Source organism: Eleutherodactylus coqui, chromosome 1 (genome assembly GCF_035609145.1).
Source record: "Eleutherodactylus coqui strain aEleCoq1 chromosome 1, aEleCoq1.hap1, whole genome shotgun sequence".
Taxonomy (NCBI): Eukaryota; Metazoa; Chordata; class Amphibia; order Anura; family Eleutherodactylidae; genus Eleutherodactylus; species Eleutherodactylus coqui.
The window spans coordinates 288490990-288508018 of record NC_089837.1 but is presented as its reverse complement, the minus strand read 5'-3'; the positions used below and the strand labels follow the sequence as shown (position 1 = coordinate 288508018).

The 17029-nt window shown below is 45.8% G+C and overlaps 1 protein-coding gene across 1 annotated transcript in view; it reads right to left on the bottom strand.

Annotated features, from left to right (window-relative positions):
• LOC136572038 (lysophospholipid acyltransferase 2-like) overlaps nt 1-17029 on the bottom strand; it is a 50747-nt gene that overhangs the window by 21161 nt on the left and 12557 nt on the right. Inside the window, exons 3-6 of the mRNA XM_066572658.1 lie at nt 8852-8929; nt 6093-6182; nt 5959-6014; nt 3208-3262 (exon numbers count right to left, since the gene is read on the bottom strand). Coding sequence (XP_066428755.1) covers nt 3208-3262; nt 5959-6014; nt 6093-6182; nt 8852-8929 — 279 coding nt within the window. The remainder of the gene's footprint in view (nt 1-3207; nt 3263-5958; nt 6015-6092; nt 6183-8851; nt 8930-17029) is intronic.

The window sequence follows — 17029 nt, the reverse complement described above, 5'->3', positions numbered from 1 at the left end:
ATACACACAAGTCTAAAAATACTATGTTAGTCTAACTCAAAACTGGATACGATAGAGGGAAACATGCTGAGTTCCACAATATATAGGTTAATGTAATCTGGAGCAGGATTTCAGAGTAAAAAGTAGAGTAAATCCTGAGAGGACTCCTAGGCGAGACAGTAAAGGTGCGTTTAGACACAAAGATGATGGCTCAAAAGATGGCTTTTGAGCGATCATTTTGCATAATCTACTAATTGGTACTAATGCCTTTAGTACCAATTAGCAGCCTGTTAACCAGGGGGAGCTGAATTTATTCAAAGAAACACCCACTGTTCTTTGAATAAATTCCTTTTATTCTGCCAGCGGGGCTGACAGCTGAGAACAGCTGAGACAATCTAATCAGCTGTTATCAGCAGTCCCCAGGCAGAGCACAGAGTGCAGTCCATCTTATCAGCTGTTCAGCTGAATGACAAATTTCAGGCCGAACTGAACTCTGTCATTCAGTAGAAAACTGAAAGATAGGCACATTTACATGCAACGATTATCACTCAAAAGATGGCTTTTGAGCGAATTTTGAGCAATAATCGTTGTGTCTAAATGGGCCCTTAGGCATGTAAACCCCACCCCCAAACAGTGATTGAAGCTTTCATTGTCTTAGTGTGTATATAGAGAAGGTTGTCAATTACTGTGTGGCTGGGGCATTCAACATTCTCACTGTCTCTCCTAGGAGTCCTCTCAGAATTTAGTCTGCTTTTTACTTACAAAATCCTCCTCGAAATCACATAAACGCATATCTCGCATAACTCAGCATTTCCTCCTCATTATCCTATGCACAGATGGGACAGTATTGACGGTATAATGCCCTGAAAGGTTTGTTTTAAGGAATAGTTTCCGTTTCTCTTATGCCAAGAACTCGTCCCCCTTTAAAAAAAAGCTTACAGGAGAGAACATTTCCCAAATTTCATGTGAGAAGTGAGATTGGCCTAATGTTGGACATAAATGGTCATGTCTTATAAAAGGATAAACATATCATTAAATGGGGCTTAACTACCGTAAAACGGCAGACACAGCCCAGGAACTAGAATAGTGGTGTTTCTAGAAAAAAAGCTGACACTTTTTTTCTAACCTGATACAAATTCTATAATAACAATTGTAAGATTATTATTGACATGGTTGTTCACAATTCTACAGCAACACAACATTCACCAAACTTTAGCATTGCCGTATGTATAGGCTTAAAAAGCATACATTTTTACAAAAATCTGCTTACAATAATGATAGAAAAGCCAGGGCTGGGTTCTTTGTGCTTTCTCAGTGCCGTAACACTCTGAGAATAAGGAAGCTCTTAAGCCAGAGAGGAAAAGTCTTTTTTGGAGCACATTCTTAGAATGCACTACTATAAAAGAATTGCAGTAAAAGCTGACATAGCACCCCCATAACAGTTCCACAGTGTCTCCACAGCAGTGACACTGATAGTGCCTTCATAAAAGTATTGCAATCACAGTGCTTCTTTAATAGTGAGTCACAGTTACACAATAACAGCAGCAGACACATTGCCCCCATAACACTGAAAACGTCAGGGACTCCATAATAAGAGTGACAGCCATAGTGCCCTGGAGCTAGAATGTTGTTGTGCTAAGAGCAACTTGGCAGAAGTCACACCATGCCATTCTCATTGTCATCTTAGACTGTGCTATTAATCCGATATGTCTGAAAATTAATTTAGGCAGAGAACCTCTTCAAAATGTTTCTTCATTAAAGCGACTGTTTGGTTGCCCTTTTAGACGGAACGATTATCGTTCAAACATTTGTGCCAAAAGAATGCCGCATTGGTCAGGTACCGTTCTCCTGGCATCACGGCTCCCAGTATCTGAGCAGTTGTGCTATGAGAACGGTACATGACAGCAGTGGCCTCTGACTCACTGCAGCGGTCAGGTAGTAGCTGTTCCTAAGCAAAGAGGACTGTGGAGCTGCAGTGCTGGATCACTGGGGTTGAGGAGTACTGCTGCTTTTGTTATTTTGGCATATTTACAGTTTGAGTTAAAAAATAGACAACCCCTTTAACGCAGCTTATAGCCTCATGGCTAAAGTGATCCATTGGGTCTGCATAGGATACATTCTTAGCAGGCATGCAAAAAGCACATTTTATAAAGTGAAGTTCTCCTTCGCTTTTCACTAGAATTGAAGTGCTAATTTGGCTTTAAAATACAACAAACATTTCCAACTTTGGATACTTTAAACTACACTTTAGATAAAAAACTAAAATGTCAACAAAAATAGCAAGGCAACTAAAGAAACAATCACTTCATGCTCTGTAAAGAAACAAAGTAATTGATTTGGACCATGTTTCCCCTCACTATTTGTACACATTCACATCACGCAAGTTTATGAAGCTGCAGAGAGGATGTGAAGAAACAAGCTATTGTGTGCTCGCTGTGGCCACAGCAAGATGCCAGGCCCTCACACTATGCCCCGTTCTTCCTGCTATCCTGACAACCCTGAAAAACGAGTTAGGCAGCTTGGCAGTAAACAGGAACATACTGGTGAAGGGATTGGGTTGGATCTGAAAATTGAGTCAAATTACAGGCATCTGAAAATCGCAAGCACTGTAAGACTGATAAGACTTCTATACTTTTAAAGGGGCTGTCAGTCCTTTTTTCTTGCAAAAACGTCTTGTGCCCACATAACAAACAGGCATATACTCACTTCTCCCTGCATCTCCCACACTGCTGCTCAGACCTCCATGCACAGTGTTTATTTACAGCCTGTGTACGGGACATCACAGGCTGCTGCAGCCAATGACAGAGCTCATGGCAGCCTGTGACGTCCCATAAACAGGCGGCTGCCACCTGTAAGCACAATGTCATGGGGAGACCCAGAGTGCCGGAGCTGGACATAGTAGGGGGGGAGAGAGCTGAGCGTGTTTCTTATCTTACTGCATCTGGCACATATGTTTGCTAAATAATAAAATAAAAACTCAAACAACCCCTATAATAATATCTATTTGTTTCCTAAACACACCAGCTTACCCCAACAAATACCAGGCATACAAGTCCTACAAGCTCATAATGTGTGCAGTACAGCAGTGGACAGACCTATAACTCTGCTACATTGCGTGCGGTAGCATTGTTACATATCAGTATGCATGTCTTTGAAACCGTATAGTGTGGAAAGATGTGCTACGAGATTACTTAGGTAACTTGAAAAACTCAATGTTTATACACTTACCTGATAGCTAGGCGTCTCTGTGTGGGAGTCAGAGACTGAACATTGCGGACAGTACCTAAAGAGAGAAGTAAGACATAACACACTAGTAAGTAGACCACTCGCATTACGCAGTCCATCTTTTCACTATGAAGTACAAGCTGGACATTAGGACTTAAACATACGAGTGTGTTTGTTTTTGTGCCAAGAATAGAACCCATTGATTTCAATGGGTTCATTCTCACTTCTTTTTGTGTGTGTTCGTGCACCACATCTGCCGGCGTGAGTATGTGCTAAACGCTTATCCCCAATCACTTACACCACATTAAGCTAATTATCCATTTAAATTAGGGCAGGGTGATTCCCTCATCTGTGTTACCAAGCAGTGCTCAGTATATAAGCATGCACGTGCGCAAATATACTCGTTCACTGTGCAAAAAATTGCGCAGGAGTGAGTGTATTGTGTAACACACTCTTCTGTCGAAGCCCTTACTGTGATAAAACTGGCAGAACCCTGATGAAGACAGAAACTGACATGGTTAGTTCAGTCCCTAAAGAAGCCACTGGAAATAAAACTGGCCATGCACTTAAATAGTTTTTTTGTGAGTTCTGACAATTTCAGTGAGATTTAATTTACTAGGGAGAATATGATTGTGATGCATAAAAAATGGACAGATTTTTTTTTGTGTGAGATTTTAATGCATTTTGCTTTTTTTCAACTGCTAGTGTCATCTGTTTTTTCTGCATGTCGCATGCCATGAGAATGTAATTCATTTTTTTAACATACCTGAATGGATGATTCTCAACCACCATAGGACATACTGCAATTTTTTTTAACATGGACTATCTATTCTTGTAAAAAAAATGCTCATGTGAATTAAACTCAGTATTTATTAAAATTAACCATTAAAATCAATGTGTTCCATTTCCCTGCGGGGTTCTTGAATGGAAGAAATCCTCATGTAAATAAGCCCCTAGTCCACTGACTACCTGATGTATATGGGAGCAGCTAGACTGTCCCCTTTTGTTGTGAGAAACAAAGACTAAGTATGTCCTATTATATAATGACTGTATATAAGTGTATAGATTTGATCATCACAAGGTTCACGTGGTCCTATCTGGTAAGCTCTTCACACTTCACACATATTTGTCTCCTAAAGCTGTCTGAATCCATAGGAAGCTAGATGCAAACGTATCAAGCTTCAAAAGGGAAAGCAGATGGACATTTACTGGTCCAAATCCAGCATCCCCCCCACCAGCTGGGGGTGAAGTACAGAAAAATGTACTGAGTAATATTCATTGCATTTCTCCCTTATTACCTCACTGTCCAATCTTAACTTAATGGACTAAGGGGCAGGTACTTACTAGGGGTCCAGGATGGAAAGTATAAAACGGTATGTTGAACAATGGGACAGTGTCACATTTGATGAGGACAGCCTGCATCTGAAGTATTTGCCATTTTCTATCAATCCTCAGGACACAGAAACATTGAGAATTTGCTGTAAATCTAGGTTCCTGTGTTTTTTTTCCATTTTATTTTCACAACTGCTTTGGATTTATTATACATCATTTTACTTTTTGTTTCTCTTTTTTGTAAGCATTGCATTTAAGTCTAAATGCTTTGATAAGTTTGCTAAGTCAATAAGTCTAATTCCTTGGGAGAAGTGTGGGTGTGTGCATGCCATTCCTTTGGCCTTCTCCTTGGGTTGTGGCAACAAGAAGCTCTGGGTGCATGAACTGTGTTGGGATGTGATCTATGCTCAGTTGGCAGCCTGGGTGGAAGGTGTGTGCAGGCTTTTGTTAGATAGATCAATCCCTGGCGCTTGCACCCAAGTCAGATGTATGTAAACTGATTGTTTCTTTCCATCCCCTACTTATGAGAAAACTCAGCTGATCCAAGCATTCACATTTACTGCGGAGTGTGAGGAGATAGCTGTCTAAAGTATGTGGTCGTCATAAGATGCTGAAGAAAAATTGAAATATGTATTGTACTTTGATGTCTACTGTTATCCTACTTGTTTCTGGAACTACATAGGTTAACATATTAGGGAAATGCAAATGTAAAAAGCCTCTTGATAGCAAAATTGCTCCTACTCCTTGCATAACCTCCAGCATTTGATAATATAAACGAGGTAAAACACACCCAAAGCTAATCTGATGCAGAAGGAAAACCAGCATGTTATTGTTTTCTCCATTGTCTTTCTTATTGACTCCGGGGTTCCTAGGAGTAAGCCCCTGACGTCTCCTATTAACCAGTCTACGATGCCCCTTCCCCTCAAAGAGTGCCATCCAAAGATGGCCCCTATAGTACGAGCCTCAGATGCTCTTTATGGTACCAGCCTTTAGATGCCTCTTATCCAGCCATAGATGCTCTCATAACACAATCTATTCATAGTCTGTCATTAGGATACCTGCTTCAGTATTTACCACCATTGTCCCCCATAGTGTCTGCCACAGACGTCCTGCCCTCTTACCACTTGGTGGTGTTAGTCTGGTGCCCCCTTAAATCTTTCTTTACAGAAGGACCACCTTTAGAACTAATAGTTGGGTATACAAGGAAATGTGACCTTGCAAAATGCTGACATCACATCCAACTTTAAGGGAATTTGGATCTGCCTGTAATTGCAATCTATGAATTACCAATCAGTGGTCAACCAGCAGATTCTACATACTGTAGTTCATGAATACAGCTTATGTGGGCTATAGGAGCTACATATACAATACATTCCTAAACAGCATTTCATCACTATTCCAATATCTTTTGAATTCACTTACCATCATGATATTCAAATGCAAACCGGCTCATTTTTTGTGTAAGTGTCATTAGAGCCCTGAAAGACAGAAATATAAATAAGTCTCTTCACAAATATAACATGCTGGTAACTAATTCCTAGTGGATCAAGGCTTACACTGTAAAATCCAGCTCATCTACTAAGGGGTTCGCATATCTTCGAATATGAAAGAATGTGAGATAAACCATAGTTATCAGCAATGTGTATCTGGAGAGAAAAGCAAAATGGAACATTGTTACATCACATTGACACACCGGTCAGAGCCCTGTACCCAGGACCCACAGCACAGTATCTAGTCAGAAGACAGCTTCCTATTGTTTTGAAGCAACAGCTAATAAATAGTTATATGGTTACTATCATAGTAAGGGCTCCCACACACTTGCGATTGCGTTTTTTGTTAATGCGATTGTCAATGGGACTTTCTATTGTAAAAAAACGCAACTGCGTTTTTGGTGCATTGGAAAGTCCCATTGACAATCGCGTTAACAAAAAAAGCTATCGCAAGTGTGTGGGAGCCCTAAGGCAGGGGTCACACAGGGCGGATTTGCCGCGGTTCTGCCGCAGCAGATCCGCCCGCGGCAAAACCGCCCGTGGCCGCTAATCTCGGGATTAGCCAGCCATGTGGACGAGGTTTCCCCCGAAACCTCGTCCACACAGGACGGCTAATCCGCTGCGGTAAATCCGGTTGAAACCGCGGCTGCGGCCGCCGCAGCCGCGGTTTCAAAAGAAGCAGCATGTCTGTTTACATTCGTATTTTTGTTTATTTATGTTACGGCCGCGCTCTCCTCTATGGGAGAGCTGGCCGCAACGGAAAAGCATGCGGCCGGACCGCTTCAAAGCCCGGCGGAAATCTCGCGGTTTTTGCTGCGGCCAAACCGCGAGATTTCCGACGAAAATCCGCCCCGTGTGAACCCAGCCTAAAGCTTTCTCCTGAAGTAAATATAATTTCACTTGAGTAGGAGTTTCGTATGTGCCACTGTATCAAACTTGTAATTAAGCTTAATCTTCCTCACTGATGTCATGTGATTTTCTAAGATCAAGGTTGTTTTATTCCACTAAACAAAACAAAAGGCAGAATTTCTTTTACTAAGGGCTTATGTCTATGGCCGTGTTTTCACCGCATATCACACGCGCGTTACACGGATGCGTGATTCATGGTAAATGGAGTCAATAAAAATCAATGGACTTTCATTGATCCATGCACATGTGTGTAGAGACTGCGTTTTGATATTCAGTATTCTGTATTTCTCTGTGTACGTACGCAGTGTGAGCTCTATACACTTGTATGGGCTGCGCGTGAAGCGCTATCCATATGCAATACATTGTGTATAGGCAGCGTTTTCATACGCATCAATGGATTAGTTCACATTAGTGTATTTTACTGGCGCATTTTGTTAACGCAATAAAATATGCTCTATTTTGCACACACAAAAACTACAGTAAAACACTCAAATGTTCACAAATATGCAACACCCATTGCACAAATATGCGGCGTAAATGGGCTCATCTCCGTGTGACACCAGCCTACAGGTGCTTTTACACGGGCTGATAATTGTTGGAAATCCCGGGATCCAGAGAGAATGTGAACAATTATTGTTCAGTATAAATGCAAGCACCAACTGTATGACGAAGAGACATCTTTCGCTTCTCGTTTGTCGTTCAGTTGCTGTATGCAAAAAATCGAACGATGAATCGGCCCATGTAAACAGGCAGTTGATCACTTATGAACACCTGCTTGCTAACTGTGAATGATCCCCAGCCCGCTCCGCCTCCATTCACTAGCGATAATCATTCCTGTGTGAAAGCACAGGTACGATTATCACTGGGATGTCCTGTCGGGCATCTGCACCTGACAAGTCGTCCCGCGTAAAAGCACCCTTACTGTTAGCCGCAAAGAAAAAGTACAGCAAAAACGATGCAAAACACTGTGTGTGACGTCAGCCTCAAGATAGAGATTAGTGTGGAGGAATGAATTCACATTTATGTTCAACTCTGTTCACCCAAAACAACCAAAAACATTTTTTAACTGATGCATAGATACAGCTAGGGAAAAAAGAGAAAAGTAAAAATATGGTTTTATGACTCAAAATGGAGAATGTAAAAAACTAGCTTATAATATGATGAGTCTAGTGAGTCTTATGAGCCTTTTACATCGTTGGATCATGCGAATTTGAGCGATGACCATTCAGCACAAACACGGCCAACAATTAAACGACAAACGAGAATTCGTTCACTTCTTAATTGTTCTTTATTTTATGCAGTCATAAAAATAATGGTTTGCTCGTTCGCACGTCGTTGTGTGTGAACAGCGATTGTTTAGTCAGCACATGTATATCCAGCACTGGCCTGTATACACATATGTAAAGGTATAACAAAATGATAAGAATTTTAATAGTAATTTAGTGAATAATAATCATCATCACTGATATTTAAAGGGGTTGACCAACATAATTAAGAAAAAAAAAATCAGGTTCCTCATACTGGAAAATAATAAACAATGTATAGTCACCGCTCCTGGCTTATCACATCTCCTGTGATGCAGTACTGTCCTCAGCAGTTTACAGGCTGTAGTCAACTTGTGCACAGGACATGACAGGCTGCTGCAGCCAATTCCAGACCTCAGCGTTTGAGTACTGAGCTCTGTTATTGGCCACAGTACTCTGTCATATCCCGTACACAAAGTGCAGCTGCCTGTAAATGTCTCAGGCGAGACTCAGAGTTGTCAGTGCAGAAGATGTGGGGACGTGGGAGAGTTTACTATATACTTGTTTATTATTTTCCAGCATGGGGAAATGTATTTTTTTCTTATGTTGGACAACCCCTTTAAGAAGGTAAATATCGACCAACTCCTCTATATAAGCCATATTTATACTTACATTTGAATTCTTTTAGGATCAATCATAAGAAGCATGAGATAACACAGGATAACCTCTCCTACTAGAAATACTGTGAGCCTGCAGAGTACAGAGATGAAAATCAGGTTTAGCACTTCTATTATGGGCTTGATCACTTTTAAGCAAGAACAACATTAAACAAGTTAGCAAAACGATAATATTGAATATAAAGAGTAAATAGTCCAGCGAAGTAGTCCAGTTGTTACACTGCACTATAATCTATAAAAGGCAATCACAGTCCATCTTGTCAGTCATGAATGTGTGTTTACAAACACACTGAATCCCCATGCATACATTCCTGTTGAGCATAGTGCTTAGTTGGAGTAAACATCTTTATTATAGTTTAGGATTATTTACTACTAAGGCCTCCTGTCCACGGGCGTTGCAGGTATCCACCGCCTGGGAGCAGGTCCCGGCAGACGGATCTCCGCGTTGAGCCTATCTGACAGATAGGCTCACTGCAGAGAATCGCGGCAATTCGCAGCATGATTCTCCGCTCGTATACAGGGGGCGGCGCTTTCCATAGCGTTGCTATGGAAAACGTACACTCCATTATCACCGTGGGGAACGCAATGCAAATGCGTCTGTGGACAGGCAGCCTAACTCTATATATGAACAGGATTTATGTACATTACATAAGACAAAGAACAAGTACAATAAACATGATTAAAGGACCCCAGAGGGAAGGAGACAGTAGGTGAGGGTAGACGCTGCTCCTCTGGCACCAGGAATTAATATGACTTGTAGACTACTTCCTATATCAGGAATACACTGTATATCTTTTATATTATGGCAGAAAAATTTCCTTTTAATAATTTAAGGTTTGTCACATCACAGATAACCACTTTAACCTCTTAAAGACCAAAGACAGTAAATTTATGGTGCTTGGTTTGAGGCTATATTGCTGTCCAATATCAAAAATATTGCACGGGATTTAAGCTCCTGCCCCTGCAATGTAACAAGTCAGGTCCCCGGCTGTTAGTGATAACCGAGGACCTGGAGGGGAAGACAGAAGCTGTTTTTAACTGCTTCTACCTTCTCCTTTATAGGCTACATCGTACTCAATGGGGTCTTTGTAGTGCAGAGAGAAAGTGGAAGTGTTACTTCCACTATTCGACCCAGGGATCAGGTGACCACCAGCTTTGTTAGTGACTACTGCCACTACAGGGGATGTTTTCCCCTGTAACTGGGACTCCTATGGATGCCCCAGCTATAGAGATGAGCGAACGTACTCGGATAAGCACTACTCGTCCGAGTAATGTGCTTTATCCGAGTACCTCTCTGCTCGTCCTGAAAGATTCGGGACGCGCTGCGGAGCGGTGAGCTGCAGGGGAGAGCGGGGAGGAACGGAGGGGAGATCTTTCTCTCCTTCTCTCCCGCCCGCTCTGCCCCGCTCCCCGCTGCGACTCACCTGTCAGCAGCGGAGCGCCCCGAATCTTTCAGGACGAGCGGAGAGATACTCGGATAAAGCACATTACTCGGACGAGTAGTGCTTATCCGAGTACGTTCGCTCATCTCTACCCAGCTACAGTGACAAAGTGTGAAATAAAAAAAAGAATACAATGTGAATGACCCCCAGAGGTCTTATCTGACATCATGAGACACAGATGTAAAAAAAAAAAAAAAGTTACAAAAATAAGTTTAAAAAATTACAGAACCAAATAAAAATATATACATGAAAAAGGAAATGATTAGAGATGAGCGAACGTACTCGTCCGAGCTTGATACTCGTTCGAGTATTAGCGTGTTCGAGATGCTCGTTACTCGTAACGAGTACCACGCGATGTTCGGGTTACTTTCACTTTCATCTCTGAGACGTTAGCGCGCTTTTCTGGCCAATTGAAAGACAGGGAAGGCATTACAACTTCCCCCTGCGACGTTCAAGCCCTATACCACCCCCCTGCAGTGAGTGGCTGGCGAGATCAGGTGTCACCCGAGTATAAAAATCGGCCCCTCCCGCGGCTCGCCTCAGATGCGTTGTGACATAGCTGAGGGACAGTGCTGTTGGTGCCGAAGCTGGTATAGGGAGAGTGTTAGGAGTTAGTGTAGGCTTCAAGAACCCCAACGGTCCTTCTTAGGGCCACATCTAACCGTGTGCAGTAGTGTGGAGGCTGCTTTTAGCAGTGTTGCTAATTTTTTTTTTGGTATATCGGCCGTACAGAGCATTGCGCCCTGCAGTAATACTCCAGGGACAGAAGTGTGTAGGCAGGGCCAGAAGACATATATTATTGATTGAATATACACAGTGGTCCTTTTCAAAAAAATATTGGAAAAAAATTTATTTGGCCTGCCTGTCACTGTGCTCAGTGTTCTGTGTCCGTGTCTGCTGGGGGTAGTAGTTCTCCAAATAAATACGCAGCCAGCTAAGTGTTACAGCAGGCGTGCGCCAAATTATTTCCTGGCTCTGAAATCACCGCTCTGTTGCAGTTAATAACAGTGCAACACTGCAGTTCCGTGACACACTCCAGGGACAGAATTGTGTAGGCAGGGCCAGAAGACATATATTATTCATTGAATATACGCAGTGTGGTCCTTTTCAAAAAAATATTGGAAAAAAATTTATTTGGCCTGCCTGTCACTGTGCTCAGTGTTCTGGGTCCGTGTCTGCTGGGGGTATTAGTTCTCCAAATAAATACGCAGCCAGCTAAGTGTTATAGCAGGCGTGCGCCAAATTATTTCCTGGGGTTCCGTAAACGAAGTCAGCCTCCAACCACAGGCCAATAAGCGGCACATTTAATTACAGCGTTCTGTTTCTGCACTACTGCTAATACACCATGCTGAGGGGTAGGGGTAGGCCTATAGGACGTGGACGCGGGCGAGGACGCGGAGGCCCAAGTCAGAGTGTGGGCACAGGCCGAGCCAGTGCGGTGGCCAGGGGTAGAGGCAGGGCGAGACCGAATAATCCACCAACTGGTTCCCAAAGCGCCCCCTCGCGCCATGCCACCCTGCAGAGGTCAAGGTGCTCTACGGTGTGGCAGTTTTTCACAGAGACGCCTGACGACCGATGAACAGTGGTGTGCAACCTTTGTCGCGCCAAGATCAGCTGGGGAGGCACCACCACCAGCACGCGCAGGCATATGAAGGCCAAGCACCCCACAAGGTGGGACGATGCCCGTTCACCGCCTCCGGTTTGCACCACTGCCTCTCCCCCTGTGCCCCAACCTGCCACTGAGATCCAACCCCCCTCTGAGGACACAGGCAGTACCGTCTCCTGGCCTGCACCCACACCCTCACCTCCGCTGTCCTCGGCCCCATCCAGCAATGTCTCTCAGCGTAGCGTCCAGACGTCGCTAGCGCCACAGTTTGGAGGCTTTCAAAAGCATGATGGCGGCGGCCCCGCGCTACTCGGTTCCCAGTCGCCACTACTTTTCCCGATGTGCCGTCCCAGGCCTGCACGACCACGTCTCCCGCAACATTGTACGCGCCCTCACCAACGCGGTTACTGCCAAGGTCCACTTAACAACAGACACGTGGACAAGCACAGGCGGGCAGGGCCACTATATCTCCCTGAAGGCACATTGGGTGAATTTAGTGGAGGCTGGGACAGAGTCAGAGCCTGGGACCGCTCACGTCCTACCCACCCCCCGAATTGCGTGCCCCAGCTCGGTGGTGGTATCTGCGGGGGTGTATGCTTCCTCCACTAAACCACCCTCCACCTCCTCCTACGCAACCTCTGTCTCGCAATCAAGATGTGTCAGCAGCAGCAGCACGTCGCCAGCAGTCGGTGTCACGCGGCGTGGCAGCACAGCGGTGGGCAAGCGTCAGCAGGCCGTGCTGAAACTACTCAGCTTAGGAGAGAAGAGCCACACGGCCCACGAACTGCTGCAGGGTCTGACAGAGCAGACCGACCGCTGGCTTGTGCCGCTGAGCCTCCAACCGGGCATGGTCGTGTGTGACAACGGCCGTAACCTGGTGGCGGCTCTGCAGCTCGGCAGCCTCACGCACGTGCCATGCCTGGCCCATGTCTTTAATTTGGTGGTTCAGCGCTTTCTGAAAAGCTACCCCCACTTGTCATACCTGCTCGGAAAGGTGCGCCAGCTCTGCGCACATTTCCGCAAATCCCAAACGCACGCTGCCACCCTGCGGACACTGCAACATCGGTTTAATCTGCCAGTGCACCGACTGCTGTGCGACGTGCCCACACAGTGGAACTCTACGCTCCACATGTTGGCCAGACTCTATGAGCAGCGTAGAGCTATAGTGGAATACCAACTCCAACTTGCGCGGCGCAGTGGGAGTCAGCCTCCTCAATTATTTACAGAAGAGTGGGCCTGGTTGGCAGCCATCTGCCAGGTCCTTGGAAACTTTGAGGAGTCTACCCAGATGGTGAGCGGGGATGCTGTAATCATTAGCGTCACCATTCCTCTGCTATGCCTCTTGAGAAGTTCCCTGCAAAGCATAAAGGCAGACGCTTTGGAATCAGAAACGGAGGCGGGGGAAGACAGTATGTCGCTGGATAGTCAGAGCAACCTCATGTCTATATCTCAGCGCGTTGAGGAGGAGGGGGAGGAGCATGAGGAGGAGGGGGAAGAGACAGCTTGGCCCACTGCTGAGGGGACAGATGCTGCTTGCCTGTCATCCTTTCAGCGTGTATGGCCAGAGGAGGAGGAGGAGGAGGAGGAGGAGGGGGAGGAGCATGAGGAGGAGGGGGAAGAGACAGCTTGGCCCACTGCTGAGGGTACAGATGCAGCTTGCCTGTCATCCTTTCAGCGTGTATGGCCAGAGGAGGAGGAGGAGGAGGAGCCTGAAAGTGATCTTCCTAGTAAGGACAGCCATGTGTTGCGTACAGGTACCCTGGCACACATGGCTGACTTCATGTTAGGATGCCTTTCTCGTGACCCTCGCGTTACACGCATTCTGGCCACTACGGATTACTGGGTGTACACACTGCTCGATCCACGGTATAAGGAGAGCCTTTCCACTCTCATTCCCGAAGAGGAAAGGGGTTAGAGAATGATGCTATACCACAGGGCGCTGGTGGACAAACTGATGGTAAACTTCCCATCCGACAGCGCTAGTGGCTGAAGGCGCATTTCCGCGGCCCAGGTAGCAGGGGAGGCGCAGAGATCAGGCAGCATGTACAGCGCAGGCAGGGGAACACTCTCTAAGGCCTTTGACAGCTTTATGGCTCACCAGCAAGACTGTGTCACCGGTCCCCAGTCAAGGCTGAGTTGGCGGGAGCACTGTAAAAGGATGGTGAGGGAGTACGTAGCCGATTGCACGACCGTCCTCGGTGACGCCTCTGCCCCCTACAACTACTGGGTGTTGAAGCTGGACACGTGGCCTGAACTCGCGCTGTATGCCCTGGAGGTGCTTGCTTGTCCTGCGGCTAGCGTCTTGTCAGAGAGTGTGTTTAGTGTGGCTGGGGGAATCATCACGGATAAGCGTACCCACCTGTCAACCGACAGTGCCGACAGGCTTACACTCATCAAGATGAACAAAGCCTGGATTTCCCCAGACTTCTCTTCTCCACCAGTGGACAGCAGCGATACCTAAGCAATACGTAGGCTGCACCCGCGGATGGAAGCATCGTTCTCTATCACCATCAAAAACGGGGACCTTTTTGCTTCATCAATCTGTGTATAATATTCATCCTCCTCCTCCTGCTCCTCCTCCTGAAACCTCACATAATCACGCCGAACGTGCAATTTTTCTTAGGCCCACAAGGCTCAGTCATATAATTTTTCTAAACAATTTTTATACGTTTCAATGCTCATTAAAGCGTTGAAACTTTCACCTCAACCAATTTTTATTTTAACTGGGCTGCCTCCAGGCCTAGTTACCAATTAAGCCACATTAACCAAAGCCATTAATGGGTTTCACCTGCCCTCTCGGTTGGGCATGGGCAATTTTTCATAGGTACATTAGTACTGTTGGTACACCAATTTTTGTGGGCCCTCGCCTACAGTGTAATCCAATTAATTTTTTGCCCACCTGCATTACAGCTGACGTTACATCAGCTGTGTTGGGCACTGCAATGGGATATTTTTATGTACCGCCGGTGGGTTCCAGGGAGCCACCCATGCTGTGGGTCCACAGGGAGTTGTAACTACATGTGTCCACTTCTAAAGAACCCCAGTCTGACTGGGGCATGAAGTGTGGGCCGAAGCCCACCTGCATTAAACATGACATTATTACCTCAGCTGTGATGGGCAATGCAATGGGATATATTTATGTACCGCCGGTGGCTTCCTGGCACCCACCCATGCTGTGGGTCCACAGGGAGTTGTAACTACATGTGTCCACTTCTAAAGAACCCCAGTCTGACTGGGGCATGCAGTGTGGGCCGAAGCCCACCTGCATTAAACATGACATTATTACCTCAGCTGTGATGGGCAATGCAATGGGATATATTTATGTACCGCCGGTGGCTTCCTGGCACCCACCCATGCTGTGGGTCCACAGGGAGTTGTAACTACATGTGTCCACTTCTAAAGAACCCCAGTCTGACTGGGGCATGCAGTGTGGGCCGAAGCCCACCTGCATTTCATCTGACGTTAGCTCTGCTGTCCAGGGCACTGCAATGGGATACATTTATGTACAGCGGGTGGGTTCCAGGGAGCCACCCATGCTGTGGGTGCACACGGAATTCCCATTGCAGAGTTGTACCTGCCTGTGACTATTTATAAAAAACCGCGGTCTGACTGGGGCATGCAGACACCTTGACAGAATGAATAGTGTGTGGCACATGGGTTCCCCATTGCTATGCCCACGTGTGCAGCTCCTGATGGCGGTGGCACAGGATTATATTTCTCATTGCTTCTGTACAGCATTGTGGGCTATCGCCCCGCCCCTTTTAAAGAGGGTCGCTGCCTAGCCGTGCCAACCCTCTGCAGTGTGTGCCTGCGGTTCCTCTGGCAGACGCACTTATAAATAGACATGAGGGTGGCGTGGCATGAGGGCAGCTGAAGGCTGCGCAGGGACAATTTGGTGTGCGCTGTGGACACTGGGTCGTGCAGGGGGGGTTGGGCAGCATGTAACCCAGGAGAAGTGGCAGCGGAGTGTCATGCAGGCAGTGATTGTGCTTTGTTGGAGGTAGTGTGGTGCTTACCTAAGGTATGCATTGCTAATGAGGGCTTTTCAGAAGTAAAAGTTGTTGGGGGGGGGGGGGGGGCCCACTCTTGCCGCTATTGTGGCTTAATAGTGGGACCTGTGAACTTGAGATGCAGCCCAACATGTAGCCCCTCGCCTGCCCTATCCGTTGCTGTGTCGTTCCCATCACTTTCTTGAATTGCCCCGATTTTCACAAATGAAAACCTTAGCGAGCATCGGCGATATACAAAAATGCTCGGGTCGCCCATTGACTTCAATGGGGTTCGTTATTCGAAACGAACCCTCGAGCATCGCGAAAAGTTCGTCTCGAGTAACGAGCACCCGAGCATTTTGGTGCTCGCTCATCTCTAGAAATGATCCACCACTGACGCCAACCAAAACCATAGCCATATGCTATATATCAAAACATCCGAAACAAAATGAGGAACCCATTCCTGTACCTTATTTTAGTAAATATGCAAATTTTAAAACTAAACTATATATTAAAAAAATAGCTTTAGCTTTTTACCCCCAATAAAACTAAAAAACGGAAAAAATGGAAAAAAGATATAAAAAATAGCTCCAGGTCATAAAAAACAGAGCAAAAATAGTAGGGCATTAAAACCACCACATGGGCACAAAGAAGATCCCCAGCAAACAGATTTTGCCAAGCAGAGGCATATCTGGCAGCTCATTTAAGGCCTTAGTCAGACGGGCGTTTTTTCGCGCGATTTGCGCATGCGATTCGCGCATATATAGAACTAATGGTTCGCTATGGTATCGGTCACATGTCCGCTTTTTATGCGAATATGCGGTAAATTATAGGACACGACGATTCGCAGATCGCGCCTATCTGCGTTCGGCGTTTTATGTGCGCACCAAAATCATTTTTTTCGCCGGTCAGTCTAAGTTTCATGCGATTTTTCTCCGGTCAGACGGGCGTTTTGCTGCGACGATTAACGCGACTAGGTGCAGATTTTTCCCGTGATTTTTCGCCGCCGGTCACGCGATTTGCGCATGCGACATGCGATGCGCAAATCGCGCGAAAAAACGCCCGTCTGACTAAGGCCTTAGCCTGTCACATGCTTTTATAAAATGTGCAAATGGCTGTTGTTAGCATCTCTTCAC